Source organism: Dermacentor variabilis, chromosome 10 (assembly GCF_050947875.1).
Source record: "Dermacentor variabilis isolate Ectoservices chromosome 10, ASM5094787v1, whole genome shotgun sequence".
NCBI classification, from domain to species: Eukaryota; Metazoa; Arthropoda; class Arachnida; order Ixodida; family Ixodidae; genus Dermacentor; species Dermacentor variabilis.
In genome coordinates, this window is record NC_134577.1 from 41,066,959 (window position 1) to 41,090,882 (window position 23,924).

At 47.1% G+C, this 23,924-nt stretch overlaps 1 protein-coding gene and 1 long non-coding RNA gene across 6 annotated transcripts in view; one reads left to right on the forward strand and one right to left on the reverse strand.

The window, feature by feature from the left end:
- Stacl (SH3 and cysteine-rich domain-containing protein) overlaps window positions 1-23,924 on the reverse strand; it is a 351,595-nt gene that overhangs the window by 62,680 nt on the left and 264,991 nt on the right. For all 5 annotated transcript variants that reach the window (XM_075672475.1, XM_075672476.1, XM_075672474.1 and 2 more), the window contains 5 exons: window positions 22,443-22,512; window positions 21,190-21,342; window positions 16,684-16,986; window positions 5,421-5,621; window positions 1,366-1,535 (listed from right to left, as the gene is read on the reverse strand). In XM_075672475.1, coding sequence (XP_075528590.1) covers window positions 1,366-1,535; window positions 5,421-5,621; window positions 16,684-16,986; window positions 21,190-21,342; window positions 22,443-22,512 — 897 coding nt within the window. The remainder of the gene's footprint in view (window positions 1-1,365; window positions 1,536-5,420; window positions 5,622-16,683; window positions 16,987-21,189; window positions 21,343-22,442; window positions 22,513-23,924) is intronic.
- Window positions 3,751-13,161, forward strand: LOC142560401 (uncharacterized). The gene is made up of 3 exons (XR_012823361.1): window positions 3,751-4,266; window positions 5,428-5,693; window positions 13,103-13,161. It is a non-coding gene; the product is annotated as an uncharacterized LOC142560401 (long non-coding RNA).

Consider the following 23,924-nt stretch of genomic DNA (forward strand, 5'->3'; position numbering starts at 1 on the left):
AAGCGAGAATTACCACAAAATACTGATGACGGAGAACAACAGTCAGCATCCAACTCAACTCAGCAAGAAACAGCAGGTTCGTCCTAAAGAGGCACTATAAACAGAAACAGTACATTAGTTTGTGCTCATAAACTAGATTCTAAAAACTAAATTTTCGTTGATTTCGCGGTATTAGGTTGATTATTAGAACAGAAAGTAATCGTCAAAATGTCTGCTTTTTGAAAGTTTCGCGCTGAAACCGCGGTGCCGGTGCGTTACTGTGACGTCACGGATTTCGAAGTATATCTTGCTATTTGGGCCGTTGGTGCTTAGTAAATGTTCTTGAAACTTCCCGAGTTCAGTCTTTGCATTTTTCAGAATAAATTGTGCTATAATTTAGGTGATAAAAACTAAATAGACCGGAGCAGATGCCGTCCGAACCGATTCCGTCACGGCAAGCAGGCGCGGGAAATTGAAGTTGGTGTGGCAACCATGTTTTTCGTTTTTTGCGTCTTTTCTGGCTTAGAAAGCGTCTGTCTGCCCACGTTACGAGCGGCTTGTTCCGGTATTGAAGGAGGACAATTTGCTAACTCAACTAAAATCATTTTCCTCCTTATTGTGGCTTAACATTTTTCGGAGGGACTTCGTTGCCAAAAGACCACAGTTTTAACAACCGCAAACAAGGAGAGTTGAAACTGAAAAAAAAGTAATGTTTGCTGAAAGTGTATAGAAAGAAGTATCTCCTAGTATGATTGAGCTTGCCATAGTTCCCATCAATTTAAAACCCGCATACAGTGAATGGTGAACAGCTTGGGTGTCTTCTGACGGACGTGTCACCTGTGAACTACAAAACTAGCTGCAAAAAGCGCAATTTTGAGCCCAACAACAGAATATGATTTCAATACACACTGTATGTAAGCGAAGACAAGAAAACAGTATTTTCAATCAGCGCCCTTGTTATATTAGATGGGACTTAAGGCACGTTTTAGAAGGCGATTGATGACGACTATATTCAACTAGTCCCTCACTAGCGGCACATCAGGCAATTAAGGGTGCTGTAGTGTGATGGCATGTGCCACCTTGTTTCAAAATGGGAACGCATTCATCATCATCATCATCGTCATCATCATCATAATCATAATCGTAATAATAATCATCATAATCATCAACATCATCATCATCCCTCCCCTTTTCCCCCTCTGCAAATGGAGAGAAAGCTACATGACCAACGACTGGATGTCGAAGCGGAGTTTCAGAATTGGTGTCATTGAAGAACTCTGGCCTTGAGGGAGCCGTCGCTGGCGGGGCTAAATTCACTCTGTAGAGATTTTAGGTGGGAGCGGAGGTGGGGAGGGGATACAATGTGGACGCCAGCCGTACACCCACCTCTGCTGCATCCTGAGCAGGGCGTCCAGCGTATCCTGGAGCTGTCGCACCTGCACCTCGAGCTGAGCCACGTCCTGCCGTAGACTCTCGGAACGCGAAGACACCGACAGCGAAGCCAGCCGGTCCACTATCACCTGCTCCCCGAGGCTGGGCTGCTGCAGCTGGGAGTCCTGCGAGACGCGCCACGCAGTGTTAGTGATTGGTTTGATGACATTTAAAAGTTGTCTGTGTTACTCTGCACTTCCTTTTCTTTTTTTACCCTCGGTTTAGAAACTTAGAGAGGAGGAAGCTAATTGAAAGAAAAGAGAGAAAGACATTAGATGCTAGAAATTTACGTGTCGAGAGCACGATCTGATCACGAGGCACGTCAGAGTGGAGTGACTCCAGTTTGTTCCCACCACCACCACCACTACCACCACCACTACCACCACCTGGGTTTCCACCATCTGGGTGTTTTCGCAAGTCATCCGCAACTTCTAAGTAGACGGGTGTCATCAGCAGTGCTGCCATAGTGTGCATCTGGCATAGCTCTAAACTGTCCTCACCGTTCCACATCCCATCTTCACCCCCTGTGCAGAGAAACAGGCTGAAGGACAACTACTTCAGGCCTAGCTTCTGTTTTTCCTTGTATGAGGCCTCTCGATCTGACCTGTCCTTTGCATGTCCCCTAGACTTCGTTTTAATAATAAGTAAAGCAAGCTGCGAGTCCACTGGGCGCTTGTAAACAGCCACAATTTTCCCTTAAATTGCACTTCTGTATGTAGCTCGAGGGCACTGCAATTGCTGGCGCACGAACGTCTCGTCCTGCGATATTTAACAAAAAAAAAAAATTGTCAGACCACAGAGACTCAGACTGCTTTAAGCACTTTTATCTGTAATTTCTTGACATCCTCCACAACTTTGGCATTGACGCCTCACCATTTAGGTAAGTTGATTAATGATGAAGTAATTAAACCTAATTAGACAGTTATTTCTGCAAGATAAAAAAAGAGTACTTATGATAAGCATGAACAACGCCCATCAACACAGCGATCGCTGTTTCCGTAAAGCCCTCCATTATTTTATCATTATTGGCGACATTTAGTTGGGACAGCTCGTAAGACTGGTATGCATTTGTAATGCATAGACTACCGACATCTCATGGACATCTTTGTGCTACATACAGCCTGTAGACACTACAGGTATACTTTTTCCATGGGCCTATGCGACAGTGGTGTGATTTTAGTAAACTCTGTGGTGATGGTTCTGACAGGGTGTGCATCGCCTGAAAGCCCTATTAATATTATGCTCACTTCAGCACTGAAACGACGCAGCATAGTTCAAAAAAGAAGGAAAAAAAGAAAAGAGAAAGAGAATTGTGAATAAATATCAACCAATTTAACAACACGAATAGAAAACATCGAAGTCAAGCGGACCGCGAATGTGCAGACGCGATATTTTCGACCTACCGCATCAGGGGATACTTCAGGTAATTAAAAGGTTATAGTACCGACAAATGAATGAATGAATGAATGAATGAATGAATCGGCCTCTTAGTTTTAGTTTACTCTTGCGCAAAGAGATGTACTGTCTCACGTGCGTAATATATACGAGACAGGTACTGCTTACGTATTCGTCATCGCGAGCGAAATGTTACGGCAGCATACGGAAACCTGCATTGGCAGGCCCTCTGCGACTGAGGCTGCGGGCTCGGCTCAAAGCCAGGCGTCCACATTCCGATGGGGGCGGTACGCAAAAGTGTTCGCGAGCGTGGATCTTTAGGTGCAGGTTAAGGATCCCCAGGTGTTCGAAATCAATCGGGAGTCCCTCGTAAACATATCGCGGTTTTGGCGCGTATAAAACCGCATAATTTTACAATATTCATCGTAGGACCATGAGCAGCGCTGAGTGCGAGTTAAAATTTCTGGCGCGGTAGTTACTGACTGCTTTGCTGTGCAGCAGGCGTGGCACCGTAGACAGAGCAAAGTTGCAGCGACCGTATACCCAGTGCAATGTCGCCGGCGAAGTCGCAAATGCGTTCACGCCGGTGACGCCCATGATCGCCGAAAAGCTGCCCGTACGGCTCGGCGCGTTGAAGGTGGCCCGCAGCAGCGCGCTGCACAGCAGTTCCCGCAGCGCATGCGCACAAGTGCGCGGCGAGCGAGCGTTATTTTCCTTTCGTTTGGCGATGGCGCAAACTCGGCGCAATCTCTTTCAGAGCGCCCGAACCGTAGACCAGCATGCGGTCGCGGCCAGCCAAGATAGCCTGCGACGCACTCCGGTCTAGCGGCTCCGGCGTGAGATGAGACACGTTCTATACACGCGCTGGCGACGCCAAAGCGCGCCAAATGCCGCCAGTCACGCTTGCTGCGCGGTGACGCTAGGCTCTAGAGCGTCCACTCTTAGCCGCGCCGGACGCATGCCGGCGTTACGCCGGTCTATATCCGCGCCTGTAAACAGGCCGCTTCTTCCATGTGTGTCAGCATTTCTCGACTTCTCCCTCTCGTACTCCTGGCCACGCCGTGCGATTACAGCGCGGTGATAGCCTCCGGTGCCGCTGCATGGGCGCAGGCTTGGAGGGAAATCTCGCCGGAACTGCAGCCAGCTGCAGCTGCGCGCTGCCGCGGCCGTGGAATGCGGTAGAAACAGTAGAAAGGCCACATCGCAACAGCGCCGTTTCGTGCTGACGCGAGAGAAGCCGCGCTGCGTGGATTCCACCGAGTGTTTTCGGAAAACGTCAGCGTGTTTTGGTTCAAGCGTACTGCACCGCCGAGCGTGCTTTGAGACTCGCACCGCGGTTTGCGACTACTCGCAGAAGTACTCACAGTATAAGAGTTGCCCGAATGCATCCTACAGTGCAGTGTTTTGCACCGACGGCGGAAGCTTGTGAAACATCGGCGCCAGCGCCACTTCTGGATAGTGGTAAGCAAACACTCGCTACTTTGTCGTCAGATGTGCTGCTGCGTGTTAGCGTAGGGCCTAATTTCGGGACTGGGGTAGGTTGCTTCGTAGCTTTCCGTGAAGGGACGCCAGCTGCGTAGAAGAGCGGGTACGCTCTGAAACGCTCGGATTGCTCGACTAGCTCTGAAATTAATGCAGTGGGCATGCGTTTGCGGTGCCACTTGGAAAGTTTGCTTTCGTGAATCTTTCCTGGTGGAACAGATGCGTATTTAACCTCCCCAAACATGAAGAATACCGCTCAGGGACATAATTGCTTTTCAAGTTGGTTCTTGCTACCGATGGGCAAGTCGCGAACGTGAAAAACTCACTTTTTATTGAAATACCCTGGTTAGATGCTGGAGGCAGGATCTCCTTGTAACTGGAAATAGCAACCGTTTCCTCGTAATCTTTGTCATAAAAACTCCATTTATTGGTCTAGGCACGGAGATGGAGATCGACAAGCGTACTTGTTTATCTTTTTCGGGTGACCACGTTTCATCAGCTAAAAAATTTTAAGTTATCACTCAGCGCATGACGCACCTGCATGTGGCAGAACATTCGCGATCATTCTCGCCGGTTCTATCTGTTGTCTATGTTGCAGTCGAACGTTTTGTAATCAGAATGTATGTGCGATGTGTGCAGTCGCGCTTATAAGTTTGGAGACCTTGCGAGCACGTGGTGGTGGTGGTGGTGGTGGTGGTGGTGGTGGTGGTGATGATGATGATGATGATGATGATGAGCACGATGTCCGGGTTGGGTGGCCGACCGTGGCGGCTGCATTGCGATGTAGACCGAATGACAAAAAAAAAAAGAAGACCCTCGCAAACCGGCGTCGTTTCTTTTTTTTTTTGGGTGGAGGGTACGTTAATAAAGAATCTCAGGTAGGCGAAAATTAATCCGGAGCCTTCCACTATGACCCCCATGACGCCCCTCATGTAGCCCACTGTGAAGTTTCTGGACGTTAAATCCTTGAAACCGAACGTTGCTGGCACGTTCCCTGTTGCGGGGGTTGTATCCTCGGCAACCTGCGGGTTGGCCCACGGCATTGCCGGTGGTACGTGTGTGTGTGTGTGTGCTCTGTCCATAAGGAGTGAATGATCTTGTACCGAGAGCATGACTGCGATCGCGCCTCTTACCCCCGAGGATACGGATTCGTCGTCGGCCCTGGGCGGTACGAACGGGTGCCGAGGGGGCGTGGCCGGGATCGCTCCGCTTCCGGCCGGGTTGCGAGGGTCCGTGCTGCACAGGGTCCGCACGAAGCCCGCCAGGTCGCTGCGCGCGTTGACCGCGCGGCACGAGGAGCCCACCGCCTCGTAGTGGTCCGCCTGCTCCCGAGCCTGTAGAGAAATCGACCAATCAGAGCGAGCCAAGCGGCCAGCCAGTCGAGCAATCACTCAGCCAATCAACAAGTGAGTCCAGCAATGCGTCGGTCTGGTAAACAAGCAAGAAATAACTAAATTTTTAGAACTGAGGTTGAACAGCGCGAATAAAACAAGGACAGGAGGAAACAAAAACCTCAGATAAGCGCTTTCCTGTGGTATTTGTTTTATTTGTTTCCTGGTGCCCTTGTTTTGTTCGCGCTGTTCAGCCTCAGTTCTAAATATGAACCAACTAGCCCTCATCAAGATCTTACTAACTAAATATTGCTTGCATCCTAAAGCTACGTAAAAAAGTTATAAGGCGAAAGTCCATTTATTTGATTGCTGGCGTTGCTTCAATGCGATGGAAACACAGACATATCCGTCCCAGTTTTTCGCGGAGCAGCCTCACTTTATAGCAGCAGTAATATATTTATGTAACAATTTCGAGAGCTTTTTGATGTGGCTACGTGTTTGTGGAATTGAACGTATAAACTTCAACAGTGCGAAATGCTTGCTGTTTACCTGTTCTCCATCTCAGGTTCCGTTTATCATCATTATTATTGTTATAACTAACATGGCCATGAGCCCGAGTTAAGAACGCACCCACTTTTCTTATAGCACCGTACAATAAATGCGAGCCAAATCTATAATTTTAAGCTGCTCCGCTATACATAAAAATGGCATTTTCTTCCATGGACATATTTGCTAATGACATACCCTTTGGCACCCTTGTTACAAAGTCTTAAAAAATTCGAACTGTGCATGGATGGCAAAGGTAGAACGTTTCGTAAACATTGAGAGCATGATGTTCGAAAAAGTGTTCAAAAAGGTGATGGCGTTAAATTAGTGTTGCTTTCACTTGCTTATACGGCGTCTTATTAACCTTCCGTCGAAAACCGATAAGTAATAGCAATTATACTTTCTAACCTATGTTTCAGTATTGTCGAGAATTATGTCTGCCTACAGATATTGTGAAGCTGTATGTTGCATAGTATAAAAATGTGTTACAGGATTTCATGTAGCTGTAAATGAGGTCGCGTTGGTATGTATGCATTATACAAGTAATACGTTTAGCTAATACCAACGAACATGTCATGTAACACGCATTTGTTATTGTCATTGTTTTTATTTGTCTTCAGTAATCTTTCTGTTTGAAATGTAAGCGAACTGCTTCATACCATTTCTTGGCGCTCTTTGGCCATCCCTGACCCTTTCGTCGAAAATACCGTATATCATCAAATTTAGGCGAATTAAATAACAAAAGTGTGCATGCTAGCCTGCGAGCCCCGATCTATTAGGAACAAAAAAAAAATAGGGCGTCAGGTTATTAAGCTTATTTTTTTATATTTCTGTAGTACGCCTACAGAAACAAAGAAATAAGAAAGGAACAAAATGGACTAGGTTGACACAGGGATATCTAGGTGCCACTTCTTTTTGCTTTCACGTTCAGTCGGTCACTATGAGTCTATTACATACAGAGTCAATCTCAGTCATCCAGCATAATACCAAATATCCTGGATACTCTTGTATGTTTACCGAGAACTGGTAGACACAGGGAGAGAAAACATGAGGAGAAAGGTGTTCACCCAGAACTGGGGCTTCCAAGTAAACACAATATTAGCCTAATGCGTTTAAACATCGAACAACCTAATAAAGCCTGAGAAGTTAACGCACCACTCAAGTGATGGGAGCCAGTGACATTCATGCTGTATGCTGACGTATACCACGAATATACATAACCAGCCGTGCAAATAGTTTACACATGCACTGGCAAACACAATGTGCTACATTTTCTACCCATGGCCGGAGCCTGTAGTTAAAGCTCACTGGTTGCTCATGAACTATTACTAAAGCCTGTAGTCGTCAGTACACATTATTGGCGCTTGCACACACCTGGCGTGCTATGCGGTGCGATGCATCGAACGAAATGCAACTCGGTGGTGTTAGAGCTACTCCATGGCCTCTGAGATTGCCAGCGCACAGTGTTTGTAATCTTTAAAGCTCGGAGGCCACTTGTTAATGTGATGCGTTGCAGGGATCGTCAATAGGTGGCGCCAAGCCTTCACGCTTCGCTTTGAGCGGCGTGCACGAGTTCGGATCGATGAGCAGACGACAGTCTGCTCCTCGGTCATAATATGCTGTTGTTATTGGCTTGACACGAATTTTTTTTTTCAGTATTATTCGCCACATGCCTTATGTCAAAAGAAAGAAATGAAGGAAACAGGAAACTGCGCCTTTGAATTAAGAAAACAGTTTTTTCTTTGAGAACACGGTGAATGGCAGAAATATGCAGATACCGGTGGCGGCTGCTCCTACACGAGTTGAATTTGGTGCAATGAAAACGGCTAAATCTTGAAAGAGGGATGGAGTAATAGTGATTGATTAGGTTAATGTAACATCCTATAGCCGCCTAGAGGCTAAAGGAGACTCCGTGGTTATGGATTCACTTTGACCTGAAACTTCCATTAGAACTTGCCTTAGAACTTCCGTTCACACCACCTCCACCTTTTTTAGAAATGCAGCCTACATAGCCGGGAGTTGAATCCACGACCTCGTGCTAAGCAGAAGAATGTCATAACCAAAAAGAACTTTCAATCATGATTTACGATTTTCGGAAAGCATTTCGTACTGAAGTATAAACAATCAAAAATATTTTTGTTCTCCAGTTTCTGAACTCAAGTTCTTTAGGTCAACAATCTGAATTTTGAAGCCACGGCGAAATGGCTGTCAATATTCCAAGTAGTAGATTTATTAGAAGTGCTACGTTGTGATAACTTGACATCTTAAATCATGGGCCTCTTTGACGTGGTTTCTTAGAAAGCGACATTTGAGCAAAATTTATGCTTCTTCACAATCTATTTTGCTATATTGCTATTTCGAACAGGCAAAGATCGAGGCATAAAGGTATTGCATTTCTCTCTGAAGTACTGCTCCTATACTTTCAAAATGTTCTATTGACGATTTCGGACCGCAAAGCCTGAAGTAGGTCCCAAGACAAAGCTTCGATGTCTCCCTTAATGCTTGAAGAGAATCATGTCTGCGATTTAATGAGGCCGTAAATGGTCGGTACTTTATATCTAATACTAAAGGAGGGCTTAGTTGCTTATTTGGGCTGGTTGGCAGTTATACATGCTTACCAGTCAAATATATCTTATTGAGAACACCTGGCTTGCTTGATCGTTTGATATTTGTCGGTTGGTGTTGTGCTGTACCCCGAACCTTATTGTAATTTTTGGTAACAAACATGAGATTTTTGATGATGTTTACGTAAGCCTCCTGTACTCCTTGATTACGTAATGCCTCTATGACTGCTGGTATCTCTACTGAAACAAATGCCATTTCATAATCTATGAAAGTAATACAGAGAGGCTGATTGGTTCAATTGGTTGACTGAAGTTAAGTGTGGCCCTTATTCTGTTGGAAATTATCTTGGTGAATATGTTATACAATGCTGGAAGTAAATTAATGGGCCTATAATATTTCAATTGTTTAACGTCTTTTTTGTAGATTAGTATAATGTTTGCATTCTTCCAATTCTCTGCGACACTTGAAGTCGTGAGGCATTTCCTATAAAGGGCCGCAAGCTTTTCAAGCATACTGGCCGCAAAACAAAGCATCTAATGCCACTTTTTGAGCAACCAGTTTTCTCGGCACTTACGGTGAGCAAAGCCCACTGAACTTTATACCGGCCTTTTTTTTTTCTTTAGTGTGAAGTGCTATATATAGAACACTTACAAAAAGGTCACGCAAGACCATTTTCAATTTTTAGGATCACCTTAAAATCAATTTTTCGTTTACATATCCGGCAAAATATGGCGGCAGCCTCAAACTAGACCTAATAATGTCGGTAATACTGAAAAATAATGAGGATATATCAGTAGTTAAATAAGCTTAAATTAAGACTACTTTTCTTGGTTTTTCTGAGCAGCGTGAAGTGATAAGCTAGCTTTGGAGTTTGAAAATTACAACTCTGTATAATCATTGTAGTAAGGGTTCACATCAAGGTGACTCACGAGACCACACAATAATTTGGGGCCCTGGGTCCTCTGGGCGGGAAGGTCACATCAGTCGCAACAAAGCACGAAGCTTCACTCTTTTCACGTTCTAACATCAAGGTGGCTCACGTGACCACATAATAATTTGGGGGCCCTGGGTCCTCTGGGCAGGAAGGGCACATGACTCGCAACAAAGCACGAATCTTCACCCTCTTCACGCTCTAACATCAAGGTGGCTCACGTGACCACATAATAATTTGGGGGCCCTGGGTCCTCTGGGCAGGAAGGGCACATGACTCGCAACAAAGCACGAATCTTCACCCTCTTCACGTTCTAACATCAAGGTGGCTCACGTGACCACATAATAATTTCGGGGCCCTGGGTCCTCTGGGCAGGAAGGGCACATGACTCGCAACAAAGTACGAATCTTCACCCTCTTCACGTTCTAACATCAAGGTGGCTCCCGTGACCACATAATAATTTGGGGGCCCTGGGTCCTCTGGGCAGGAAGGGCACATGACTCGCAACAAAGCACGAATCTTCACCCTCTTCACGTTCTAACATCAAGGTGGCTCACGTGACCACATAATAATTTCGGGGCCCTGGGTCCTCTGTGCAGGAAGGGCACATGACTCGCAACAAAGTACGAATCTTCACCCTCTTCACGTTCTAACATCAAGGTGGCTCCCGTGACCACATAATAATTTGGGGGCCCTGGGTCCTCTGGGCAGGAAGGGCACATGACTCGCAACAAAGCACGAATCTTCACCCTCTTCACGTTCTAACATCAAGGTGGCTCACGTGACCACATAATAATTTGGGGGCCCTGGGTCCTCTGGGCAGGAAGGGCACATGACTCGCAACAAAGCACGAATCTTCACCCTCTTCACGTTCTAACATCAAGGTGGCTCACGTGACCACATAATAATTTCGGGGCCCTGGGTCCTCTGTGCAGGAAGGGCACATGACTCGCAACAAAGTACGAATCTTCACCCTCTTCACGTTCTAACATCAAGGTGGCTCCCGTGACCACATAATAATTTGGGGGCCCTGGGTCCTCTGGGCAGGAAGGGCACATGACTCGCAACAAAGCACGAATCTTCACCCTCTTCACGTTCTAACATCAAGGTGGCTCCCGTGACCACATAATAATTTGGGGGCCCTGGGTCCTCTGGGCAGGAAGGGCACATGACTCGCAACAAAGCACGAATCTTCACCCTCTTCACGCTCTAACATCAAGGTGGCTCACGTGACCACATAATAATTTGGGGGCCCTGGGTCCTCTGGGCAGGAAGGGCACATGACTCGCAACAAAGCACGAATCTTCACCCTCTTCACGTTCTAACATCAAGGTGGCTCCCGTGACCACATAATAATTTGGGGGCCCTGGGTCCTCTGGGCAGGAAGGGCACATGACTCGCAACAAAGCACGAATTTTCACCCTCTTCACGTTCTAACATCAAGGTGGCTCACGTGACCACATAATAATTTGGGGGCCCTGGGTCCTCTGTGCAGGAAGGGCACATGACTCGCAACAAAGTACGAATCTTCACCCTCTTCACGTTCTAACATCAAGGTGGCTCCCGTGACCACATAATAATTTGGGGGCCCTGGGTCCTCTGGGCAGGAAGGGCACATGACTCGCAACAAAGCACGAATCTTCACCCTCTTCACGTTCTAACATCAAGGTGGCTCCCGTGACCACATAATAATTTGGGGGCCCTGGGTCCTCTGGGCAGGAAGGGCACATGACTCGCAACAAAGCACGTATCTTCACCCTCTTCACGTTCTAACATCAAGGTGGCTCACGTGACCACATAATAATTTCGGGGCCCTGGGTCCTCTGGGCAGGAAGGGCACATGACTCGCAACAAAGTACGAAACTTCACCCTCTTCACGTTCTAACATCAAGGTGGCTCCCGTGACCACATAATAATTTGGGGGCCCTGGGTCCTCTGGGCAGGAAGGGCACATGACTCTCAACAAAGCACGAATCTTCACCCTCTTCACGTTCTAACATCAAGGTGGCTCACGTGACCACATAATAATTTGGGGGCCCTGGGTCCTCTGGGCGGGAAGGCCACATCAGTCGCAACAAAGCACGAAGCTTCACCCTCTTCACGTTCTAACATCAAGGTGGCTCACGTGACCACATAATAATTTGGGGGCCCTGGGTCCTCTGGGCGGGAAGGCCACATCAGTCGCAACAAAGCACGAAGCTTCACTCTTTTCACGTTCTAACACAAGGTGGCTCATGTGACCACATAATAATTTGGGGGCCCTGGGTCCTCTGGGCAGGAAGGGCACATCACCCGCAACGAAGCGCGGAGTTTCACCCTCTTCAAATTCTGGAGGCGCAGGTATCACACAACTGGCGCGCACCTGTCGCGAAGGCGCGCGATCATTGATGCAGTAATTGGACACCGGGTGCCCACTCGCCGCAGGGCATAGCCACAATGCATCATCACCAGCTTCTGCCCATCGCGAGTACTACAAGTACACCTCGACCGAAGAAGGTGAGCGCTGCTTTCTGCGTCATGTGCCAGAACAGCCAGGGATAGGCAGCACTAACCTCATCTAGCAGAAGAGAAGCAAGAACGTTTATCTCGCAAACGCGCACATAAGGAGCCATTATATAATGCTTCGCACCACGATAATTCCCCAAAGAAAGCTTCGGCGGGAATTCTTTTTTTCAGTGAGTTTCTATCTTGGTGCTTACTTGCGTTGCACCAGTCATTTAACGACCAGTCATTTAATAGCCAAACAATTTATCAATAGTTTAACAACCGGTCATTTAATAGTCAATTCCAGAATAGAATACATTAGATTCGTATTAATTTCAAATATTCGCAAACTTCTAGTTAGGTATATATGGCAAGCAGACGATGCGCTTTCTCGCAGTTTACCGGAAGCAGACGGGCGAAACCTAAAGAATCGGACAACAAGCTCGTTTCGAACCCTTCTCCGGTGTTTCGTACTGCTCAGCCTCATTGTCGTCCGATAAAGCTGTAGCGTCGGCGCAAGCTCCCCAATCTGGACTTTCCCGAGTGCGGCGTAAAAAGCTGCGCGCGCTCCTTTCGATTCGCGCTCCCGGAACCTCCTTCCCGACGAAAAAAACAAAACGAACTCGCCATTAAACGAAGGCGCCGATCGAACGTTTCCGTCGTCAGCGTCTTCAAGCGCTCTGCGTTGTTTACAACGTCCGCAAACGGCCCCTTCTCCGAATCGAACTCGGGCGGCAAATGGACGGGGCCTCCGCGGTAATGCGTATAGCCGGTCCCGAAATGCGAAGTACTGAGTGCCTCCTGCCGGTGGACCTTCTGTCTTCTTTCCGAATAGCGCGCTACACGCGAAGCTACTTTCGACCAGCAAATTGTAACCTATAGCTTGGATGTGGAAGATTGAAACCCCTACACTCTTCTCCCACCCAACCTCCCCCTCATTTCTTCTTTTTTTTTTCAGCGGCACCCTGGACCACGTTTTGGCTGCTAGCAGGCGTCAAAGAAGTGGCAAGTTACTCCGTTTGTTTTTCTTTGTTTTTCTTTTCTTCACACTTCACTGACGTTGGCTATAGAGAGCTTGAGGCAGTTCACGTAGGATTGAAGACTTGTCACACTGTCGCGAAGGCGAAGCTAGGATGGCGCCTGCGCGATGGCGTCAAACCCGTTGGTAGATTCGAAGACATTCCTTTTTGTTTAAACGTGGAGATCTGTCGTAAACGCTATGGCGAGAGAAAGAGAAAAGAGTTTTTATCCTTCGCGTATCTTTTTGTGGCGCTGTTGATCGGTGTCTCCTGCTGATGAAGGTCCTGTGCCTGAGCGTCATGCATATTTTCATCCTGTCACGAGTACATTGTTTAGCTTTCTTGCGGGTGGTTCTTTTTACCCGATTATCATTATTATCCCGTTATCACTCTGCGCAAGACGCATATGCTTTGAAAATTTCTTAAATGCTGTCGCTCATTTCATACTGAGCGCCTTGCTTAACAGATTGCGCGCGTGGCGTGAATAGTGTTGTGCTCTTTCGAATTAACGCAAGCGCTAACAATTACTCTGTAATGGACAATGATACACGTATAAATAGCGGACAGACTTGACGAAGGAATTCATATGCGACGAGAGACAAATGTAATCACCATTATCGTTGTTATCATGAGGTTCGCTTGCTTTTCTGGCCGCAAGCTTGTGCAATGAAGTTAGATTCGTAACTTCCGTTCCTGTCAGTATTTGTCATTCTTCAATGTCACTACGTGCAGCTTAACTTTATTATCTCCCGAGTAGGTTCGTGATAGCTTTAGATGAACGCTAACTTTCCCTCTGCTGAATTTTTTCGCCTCCTTTAAAATTTTTCGCTACACTTATCCGGTTTGGTACATCTAATTGTCGACGCAAGTCTCAGGTCGAACTAGTGTTGCTGTGCGCTTGTTGGAAGTGATGACTGTATTCTCAGGCTTGAATTTTGACATTCCTTAGGGACATTCTTGAATTTGGTAGACATTTGAGCCCAATGGCTCTTGATGAAAGAAAATTTTGCCACAATTTAATCTACATAAGCTGTCTTTGTTTTCTTATGCAAAAAAAAAGAAACTTTTGTGTGCACGTCCAGTGTGCGTTAAAGAACTCCAGGTGGTCGAGATTAACTTGGAGTCCTCCATTACTGCATGCCTCACAATCTGATCGTGATTCCGGCTAGTAAAACCGCGGAATTAATTTTTTTAGGTAATATGGAACCGAAAAACGAGAGAAAAACGCAGCAAATCGCGCACGCAACAAATTGGAGCAATAACTGCAACGTGCCGCCTGGAACTAACTCAAAGAAAGCATCGGTTTCTATAAAGGAGCCCGCACCGACAGCCATCTTTAGAGATGCCCCGGAAGAAAACGGACGTTGTCGACGAACGGAAGTTGTGTAAAAGACTGAGCAAGCGAGAGGTCGCTCTGCATCGAGGTATTGCAGTTTCATGTGAAACGGCTTGAAGACGAACGCGGTGCGTTTACGTGCAAATAAAACATTTTTTTACAATTCAGCATGGTTTCGTTTACAGCATCAACACGAAAGCTTCAGATAGTTTCGTACCTATCGTTACGTCAGAATCCCGATCGCATTGAAAGCGCCGCATCCTTCATTCCTCGAAGCGCTCGAATCGTTTGATTCTGCTTTCACTCTCGCAAACCAGTGAGTACCCCGAGGCGTTTCTTCAATTAGAGGGTCTGCCCTGTAGTACCTTCGGACCTGTCCTTGCTGGCAACTTTACTTCTAATAAATAAATAAATGGACCTTAATATGTCTCCTATGCGCGAGTTAACTTGATCTGGAGCGACATCGACTTCCGGGATATCGGGGGGGGGGGAGGCAGTGGGAGTGGGGGAGCGAGGCGACCATATCGAATCGTCTCCGCGTCGGCTGCCGTCGCCTAGCTTTTACCGCGATTTGATCGAGCCAAAACACGTACGCACACCGACAGCGCGGACCCTCCAAATGGACCTGCTGACCTTAATGCGCGTGCTCTTGGCTGACGGCGTGGCCTCGGCGAGCCAAGATATGCCTCGCAATAGGTCCCAAGCGCACAGCACACACACAAGTGGACGCGCGCACTCGAAGCCCCCTCTCGACTGCGCAAGGCCATCGGGACCGACCAAGTGCGTGCGTGAAGGGGCGGAAAAGGATAAGGGGTGTGTCGCGTGGGAGAAATGACCACTCGGCAGATTGAGTGGTGTCGCGGGATCTGTTGACCCCCGCGTTCGCGATATCTTCATCGCCCCGCGGTGGCCACGGACAGGGGGCGCTAATGCACATCCCGTAGTGGCGCCATGTGCGACCGGAGATGGGACGATGCGAAACGGGTTCTAGGTAGCGAGGCTTAGTGAATCCGCGTATACGCGCTGAATGAAGTGGCGCTGCCCTTCTGAGGAGACGCACTTCCATTAGGCTGGATCGATGGAACACTCGTGTTCACGTGCTGTATTCCCTGTTTCTCGAGAGTGACGTCTGAAAGCGTTTCGCCAAACTTGAATGCGCGCAGTGCTCGGCGCTAATAGTTAGGTCAAGCCTGCTGGGCGAACACATCCTGTACTGCTGGTGCTATATTCGGCTGCATTTAGGCATGAAAATAGCCCGGGTGCCAGCTTAGATGTCCTTATACTGGCGGAAGCAGCCTACGACGACAGTTCCACTTGTTGTTGAAAGAGGACGTCCTGTTGTGACGTTCTACGTGCGTGCGGTGGCGCACGTCAAGAGCGGTCAGTGTTTTAGCCATCACGCGCGCGACATTAAACAGAGTGCGAGTGTTCAGAGAACCATGTTTATTCAGTGCTCTTCGGTCGGTTAATTGGAGTAACGCTTTATGGCACGGATGGCACGTTGGCCGCCTGTTTGGGCACGCGGTGGTTGGGTGGCGTCGGTTATTTTATTTTTCCCTTCGCCCCCAAGAAAGATGGAGTGACTCAAGCTTTAGAACTGCAGCAACATTGGTATTTCACGGGCGTTGTATTACGCACACAGCCGAACCGATTGCAGTGCGAAACACATCTAAACATTCGTAAACATTCGAGACATGTAAACTAATCGAACACGCGACATTGCGAGCGCGCGATAAGAAATCAATACCTCCGTCAAATTTGATTTCTCTTAAACCCCCAAAATTGATATCGCCATGCGCTTTTCAATCAATCAATCAATCAATCAATCAATCAATCAATCAATCAATCAATCAATCAATCAATCAATCAATCAATCAATCAATCAATCAATAATTTAGTTGATTAATTATCCATTGAGTAAGCAGATAATTATTTTAGTTATTCAATGGCTAAGCAGGTTTCTAACTCATCGTATATTCATTGCATAAGCAGCTAAATAATTATTTGCTGACTGAGTAATTTAATTCACTAATTATTCATTGACTAAGCAGTTCTCTAATTCATTGCTAAATTAAGCAATCATGTCACGAAATTATTCACTTCGATAAATTAATCATTCTATCAATCGATCAACCGATCAATCTAATGGGTGGCGCATCCCCCATTGAATGAAGTTCAACGCACCTTGGCCGCCAGGACGTCGGAGGCCGCCAGCATGGACTGCGCGACGATGGTGCTGATGTCGCAGTACACGTCCTGCAGCTCGTCCAGCAGGCGGGGCAGCGTGGAGCCGTAGTACTCGTCCAGCATTCCGTTGGTGGCGGCCAGTTGCTGGACGTACGCGTTGTGGCAGTCGTAGTAGGCGGCCAGCGCCGCCTGCTCCTCGGACGCGGTCAGCGGCGACGGCTGGTCCAGCGGCGCGGCCGTGAGGTCGGGACCGCCTCGGCGGCACACGGTCCGGTACGCCTCGGCGTACTCGCCCTGGCACTGGTCGGGACAGCAGTAGGGAGAGAATTCGTAGGAGTACGTGGCCAAGAAATGATTGCCCCTGCTGTATTATTGCGCTGTGATATAGAGCGACGATTGTCATCCACGCGAAAATGGCCCGAAGCTGCAAATGAGACACTATGCGGGTTTCTCCGAAGGAAAGACTCAGTGCTGAATAAATGGTCCTGGTATGGAGATTGAACCCGAAACCAATGCCTTTCCTCGGCGGCCGCTCCGTCATCTGAGCTAACTGGTAGGCTAGGAGATCGCCGAGTTAATCCAAATCCACAGATCTAAGTACAGGGACGCCGCATATGACATATCAGTTGTGTGGCACTGTGCGAGGTAGATGAGCGCCACCGATCTCGTCTCTACACAGTCGTACAGAAAAGAATGCATGGCTCTTTACCAATATAAAGTCGAGAGAGAAGTACTGTAGTGATCGAAATATCGCGAGCTCGGGTCTGATGAGCATGTGTCTCGCCCTGTACTCGGCGCTTGTGTAGTGGTGAAGGCGGATGACACGAACAGAGTTAGGTGACAGACGGTCAGGTGATGAAGAATAAAATATTGATTATGATAATGAAGCAAATATATGATGTGAAATTCTGCGCAAATTAAGCGCGCGTGCTGCTCGGTAGCTCTTCGCAGAAAGTATTTCAGCAGTAACGAAAAAAAAATAAGCACTGGTTTGTCGGGACAGAAACGTTCTGTTCTCAATGTTCCTATGTTTTAAAGACAATGTCTTTTTTTTACCGAGTCACCGCCACTTTTCTGCATCGGGTATGTTCCTATATATATTTGAACAAGTAAGTTGTGCGATTTTCGGATTCGAACAAAGGACTTATAGAAGCACAGAAGCCCCATACTGTAATCATAACGCCATGGACGCTTTTCCCTCACTACGGCGTGCCTCGCAATAAGATTGTATTTTTCGCATGTGTTATCCTAGAGGTGATTTAAAATTAACTCGTAATTATACGTTAAAGTAGGGGTCAATGCTGAAGATAGTGCACTAATAAAAAAAGTATCAACCAAGTACGTATGCTAAAGAAGAAAAGGTCGACGTACATGGTGGTTCAAACGATTCGATGAATTGTTGATTATATTTTTTATTTTACAGGTTCATAATTGCCTAATTTCTTATCTTGTTAGTATCGTATTTCACATGCAATTAAGTCATCATTCCTTGTCTTTACCATCGACATTTGGTTGACCCTTTCTTTTTTTGAGCAAGAGATCAGTAGGCCAACCCCCGGGAAAAGGCAGCCTCTGGTACAGTGTGGTTTATTTCCGTCTATATTGGTACTAATTATGCACGTACAATTAACTTTACTTACTTTGAGACTAATCGCCACTTTTGTGAGCACCGTCTATACCGCCTTCCAGGGAAAATTGCCTCACGCGAACCCCAAACAAACTCGTTCAATTTCCCCAAAGTGTACCGCACGACGGTTTTGCCTCAGCATGTCCATATCTACGGCGGTGCACCCTTTACAGGGGTATAGTGCAATGACAGTTTTAGACTACATTGCCACTAATTACTCCCGCACAGTTAATTTCACCTAATTTTGTATCTAATTATAGCATTCAGTCTCGTTGAGAGCTACCCTTTTGCCTATATTTTTACGCCTATCGCAACTCACGCCGACGCTCTGAAGGCGCTGAAGTGCTGTTCTTTTTCAGAAATGGTTACAAGATAGCCAGATACCCAAACACGTGTTAAGTCAACTAAGAAGACCTTGTCTTCAAAAATGAAGCAATCCGACGTTCCTTCTACTCCCATCATGCGTCGGATGATGCGATAAATCTCCATGCGCAGTTACTCGGCTCCATTCTACCCCCAGCTCGCTAAGGAAGACAGCCTTTGATCAACTTCGACTGGAAGATGAATGGCCATCCAAATTTTTAGATTGTGCGTTTTGCACTCAGTGTCTCATAATGTGGCATATAAAACAAAATTCTACCAAAAACACAGAAAAAATGTACTTAGGAAAACACTCAGAACATAAACTTTGAGCTTGACTCAGAGTGCCTGCGACGTGTATCACAAAACGAATGTCTATGGCAGGTTTTTAAGATATCTATTCATGGGGTAACCTGTGATCTGTAGGCGGTTTTACAGCGAAGCTGTTAAGGGATAGTTCCCCCAGGATCGTGTCCGTGTATCGACACAAAACTCGAACCTTCTCCGGCTTCCGCGTCAGACGCCACCTGCGTTCGTGCCGTAGAGTACGCGCCACGATTGACGCGGCCTTGCTAAAATAAAACTTCGTTACGTGGGCCAATCCAGAAGATAGTGCAATGCCGGGCCGACCCGCGGCGGAGGTGCAGCTCGCCATTAAGGGGCCCACATGCACAGTTTCGCTTGTCATCCTTCTTTACAGAGTGGAAGGGCACTGAATATTTTAATTATATTTTGCACATTGTTTAGGAATTCTGGCTCGTTCTGTGATTTTAAGAACGTTGCATTAAGCTTTATGAAAACAAGTCAATGACCATTTAATGGTGAACGCATTCACCGGTGCATGCAGTGAATGCGTCTCAGTGGCGTAGTTATATTATAGCAACTTCTTGTTTGCATGCATTTTGTTGCACTGATGAGCCGCTCCATATTTCAACAGCTTTACAATATTTTCGCCAGCAGAATCTATTAATGCGTTGGCATTTTGTCGCACCTCTTCGAGGTCCTGGATCGAAGATTTAACCCAAGTTTACCACATTGCAATGTGTTGCTCACGAGCCCACTCGACACACGTCCTGCCTCTTCGAGGAGAAGGAGGTGTGTCCCCTCTCTACCTATACCACGGTCACCACCTTGTCAGGCTTCACACAGACTTTTTTTACACTTCGACGCTTCTAACACTCACACATTAGTAAATTCTGGTGGCGAAAACGTAGAGCTCTTGAAAGATGGAGTGGGGCAGGATTGCGACAAAATGCGTGTGAACAAGGAGTTGCTGTGATATACCTGTATCACTCTCTTCTAAGAGGGGTGCGTGTCTCCTGTAAGTTTATTGAGACAAGTTCCCAAGTCAGTCAAAATAGACAGCAGAGGAGTTGCTGATAGAGTCACTGATCTGGGAACAAGGTTGCCCATCTCTGCTATTTGAAGTTTGCTGCTGCTTCTGCACTGCGTCTAAAGATAAATCATTAAAAAAGCGTGTATGCATCGAGCGGAAGGTGTGTGCTCAGGACAAGCTTATACGCGTGTCGCACCCCCCCCTCACCGCCCCACACACACACTTTGCTATTTTTATTTTGTCGTGTGCATGGTGTTTTTACGAGTTCTAATGCTCACAGGTTGGAAGGCATGGTTGACAGAAGTGTTAGCGCTTATGGAAGTAAAACGCGCTTGACGGGGGTAGAAAAATCTAAATGAGTAACGAAGGTATGAAATTTCCTAGTTTTGGACGGGTTCGGCTGACGCAGGAGAGGTTGTTTGGAGATTTCTCGGCGTAGTCGTAGTCATGCATTACACACGCTGACTATGATTATGATGAAGACAAGCATTATACCGACATTAACGTATGGGGGCAGAGACATGGACGTTAACAACAAAATGGAAAAGCTTACAAATAAGATAACGATCGTTCAAGGTGCGATGAACATCAAATATATAGGCAAGTTTCGTAGTGGTGTAAGCATTGCCCTATGAGGATAAGCAATTATAAGTTTGTCTTCATGCACAGTACAAATAATAAATGTTCTCTTAATAATACGTATCCCCTTAACTGTCCTTTCGACTGAGGTTGATGAATAAAAATATTTAGGCGTTACAATTACGAATCGCTTAACACGGTCAAGCTATATTAATTAAACCCAATCATGTGCCCCTAAAAAATTGTTTCTTGTAGCGATAGCTGAGAGATCGCTCTGGGACCTTTTAGTCCTGCAGTTGAAATAAATTAGACTAACGGTGATGACGAAAGAACTTGCTGCTAGACTTAAAAGGACTTGCTGAGGCGCCTAGTTGGCTGACATTTGACACAGTAGGTGAGCGCACACACACACAGAACAAGAAAGAAGATAAATGGACACAGGACAATAGCTGTTCTCGGTCTGTTTCTCTTCTGTCATGCTGTGTACGTGCTTTTGCGTTCACTTAGTGTGGGAACTTGCTTCAAGGCGTCTTAGAACCACTCGCTCATAGAAATGTGTGTGAGGAGCGGGAGAATGGGGGTGCGTGTTGCTCTATGTTACCTTATTGAGCAGTTCCTCGGCCTTGACGAGGATAGTCTCGAAGCTCTCCCGGTGCTGGAAGACCTTCCGCGACTGTGCCTTGCGGTGGAAGGTCTTCTCCAGCAGCATCACGCCCATGTGCTGGGACAAGCAGCGGGAGATGTCGCCGTGAACCTGCGCGAAAGAGCAGTTTATAACCTCCTCCTGTGATCGTCGTCAACTTCGTTTGATTTAGTTGACTGTGTTTTCGGTATCGGGACCGACCTGGGCTTTGTAAGACAACATCTTCGTACTTGTGCAAGTTACACCGTGCTTGTTGACGTTTCCGTTCAAATCTTAAGGTGCGCCTTAAAAACGAAACTCGGTGAAGTAAGTCTTGAGACGCCCTTTATGCTGCTGGACGTCCTTGTTGAATGGCAGCGCGCAACGACTTACATAAGAAAGCTACAAAGCTGGAGTTCACGTGGTAGTGCGATTTGCGTGTGTGCTTTCTATTTCTACGGCTGCCATTCTTCGTGATATATACATTTAGAGAAGCGTGCGAAGGCCGAATATGCCGACCTTTACACTGAACAAACGTTTCTTTTCTCTATCCTGGCCGTCCGGCGTGCCCGCGACCGGGCCGGTGGGCTAGACCTGCCGGTCCCGACGTGGGACTAGCCGGGTGCGCGACGAGTTCGCGTCCTCGCCGGACCTACAATAAAGTTTATTCACTCACTCACTCACTCACTTTCTTTTCTCTGACCCTCGTTCCGCCATACTTGTGCGAGCGCATCACGTTTTCTCTGCCTTCCCCCAGTGTACTGCAGCAATACAGCTGTAACCTAGTTAACCTCTCGGCCTTTCTCTCTCTTGAGCCGTTAAAACAACGCTGAAAAGACATCAAAGAAGAGACTGCTGCACATTAGCCTATGAAGCTCTCGCTGTTGACCTCTTAATATCGTTGCACATAGGTTTCACTAAGTGGAACATATTAGCGATCATGTTCCACTTACAAAGTGAGAAATATGCGGAAGGAATGTCCTTTGGCGTCGACGCTTCCTTCGGTCGAGCTTCTTGCCACTTACTGAATTCCACTCGTAATATCGTCTCGCACAAGTTTCACGTGCTGGAGCGTCTTAATCTCGTTCCACATAGTGGTGAAACTAAGTGGAACAATTCTGCACGAATGTTCGCTTACTCATTGAAGCTTATTTGGAACTAAATTAAGAGTGATTGCGTGTGGGCTAGAAGTTTTCTCAGACAAGGGACAGTTTTCCTTTCTCGTTGCATACCTGAGAGTCGACTTCAACTTCCTGAAGAAGCACCTCCCAACAGTTGAAGAGACTGCTATGGTACGGAGGCCTGCGAGAAAGGAAACACAAGCGTAAGCAAGGTTGGGCTCACTTGAATGGAAGGGTGGGAAAGTTGATACGCCTTCATGTCGCAACCACATGGCGACGTAGATAAAAAAAAACGAGACAAATGAGTTATAGGAAGATGGAAAATTGAAGCGTTCAACAGCGGACTCGACATAGAAGCAACTGTTTCGACAAGGGGACTTGTCAAGTCCACATCTTTCTGTCGCACCAATTGTCTAGGCGAAGTGCTTCGCTCCTTTCCCGCTGTTTTTAGGCCGCCCAGTGTTGTGTATTGGGGCTCATTTCGAGTGAACCGTTCAACCACGGCATACTCGTTTGTTCACCTTGTCGCACCCGACGGAGGATTAAGCTCAAGAAAAATCGCACATTCGGCAGTAAGGCAGCAGGCCTCCTTGTCATGGCGCGTCGAAGTCATGGATACTGCACGGCATAAAGGCAAAACCTGGCGAACGTTGAAATTGGTTCTGCTGTATGTAAGCCCCCCACCCCCCTCTCCTCCCCCACCCCGTCAACGTCAGCGTCGGATATTACATTTAGTTTTCTTTTATCGCAAACTAGTGGTGCGTCACTGCTCGATACAGCAGTTGTCAGCTGTTGTTCCAGGCGTTGATTTTTGCTGCAGCTTTCGCTCACTGCTTTTGATTCTGGATGGCTCCCTTATATACAGTGACCTTTATCGTGCAGAGGAGTGCGCCAGCGTTGTTCATTTCGGCATGTCTGTGTGCGTGTTTCTTTTCCACGCGTCCACGCGTCTGCCGGTTACCTGATAGTGTACGTCTGCTGCTGTTTACAGTGGCAGCCTACACTGACAGTTTAATGCCTGCATAGTGCGGCGTAACCTCTCCTGCACTCTGGCGTGTTTGGCGTCACCTTAAGGGTTAAAGGAACTGAGCAAAGTGAAGTAGTTGCTTCGCCATACACCTAGCTTCCTGACACGCTAAGCAAAAGATAGACAAAGAACAGTAAAATAACAATGAAAGAAGGAACGAAACACTTCGCTCTTCCTCGGACAACTTGCGTCTCCTGCGAGAGGTACATCGGAGGAAACCCTGTGTTCTTCAAGTGGCGAGTCGAGAGCTGGAAAGCTTCGCGTAAGGCTGTACGAAGCCAAGCCTAGCTCGGGACATATAACCACACGGCCCTCACTAAACCGGTGCCTAGGAAAAGCTGGCACGCGCGAATTGGGTTAGCGTCGAAGGCGAGCACAAAAAGAGAAGTGGCGTCATCGAGCTGCAACCCACTAATTCTGTACAGTGGGGCGAGAAGGCCGCAACTGTGTATTGCCGCAAGCTGGGACTCTAGAATTGTATAGAAAATTCTTTGTGACAGTTCTCTTTTATTGGAATTTCAAGGGGCAATATTGGTCTATCTATTCGAGATGTGCTTAACTTAGGT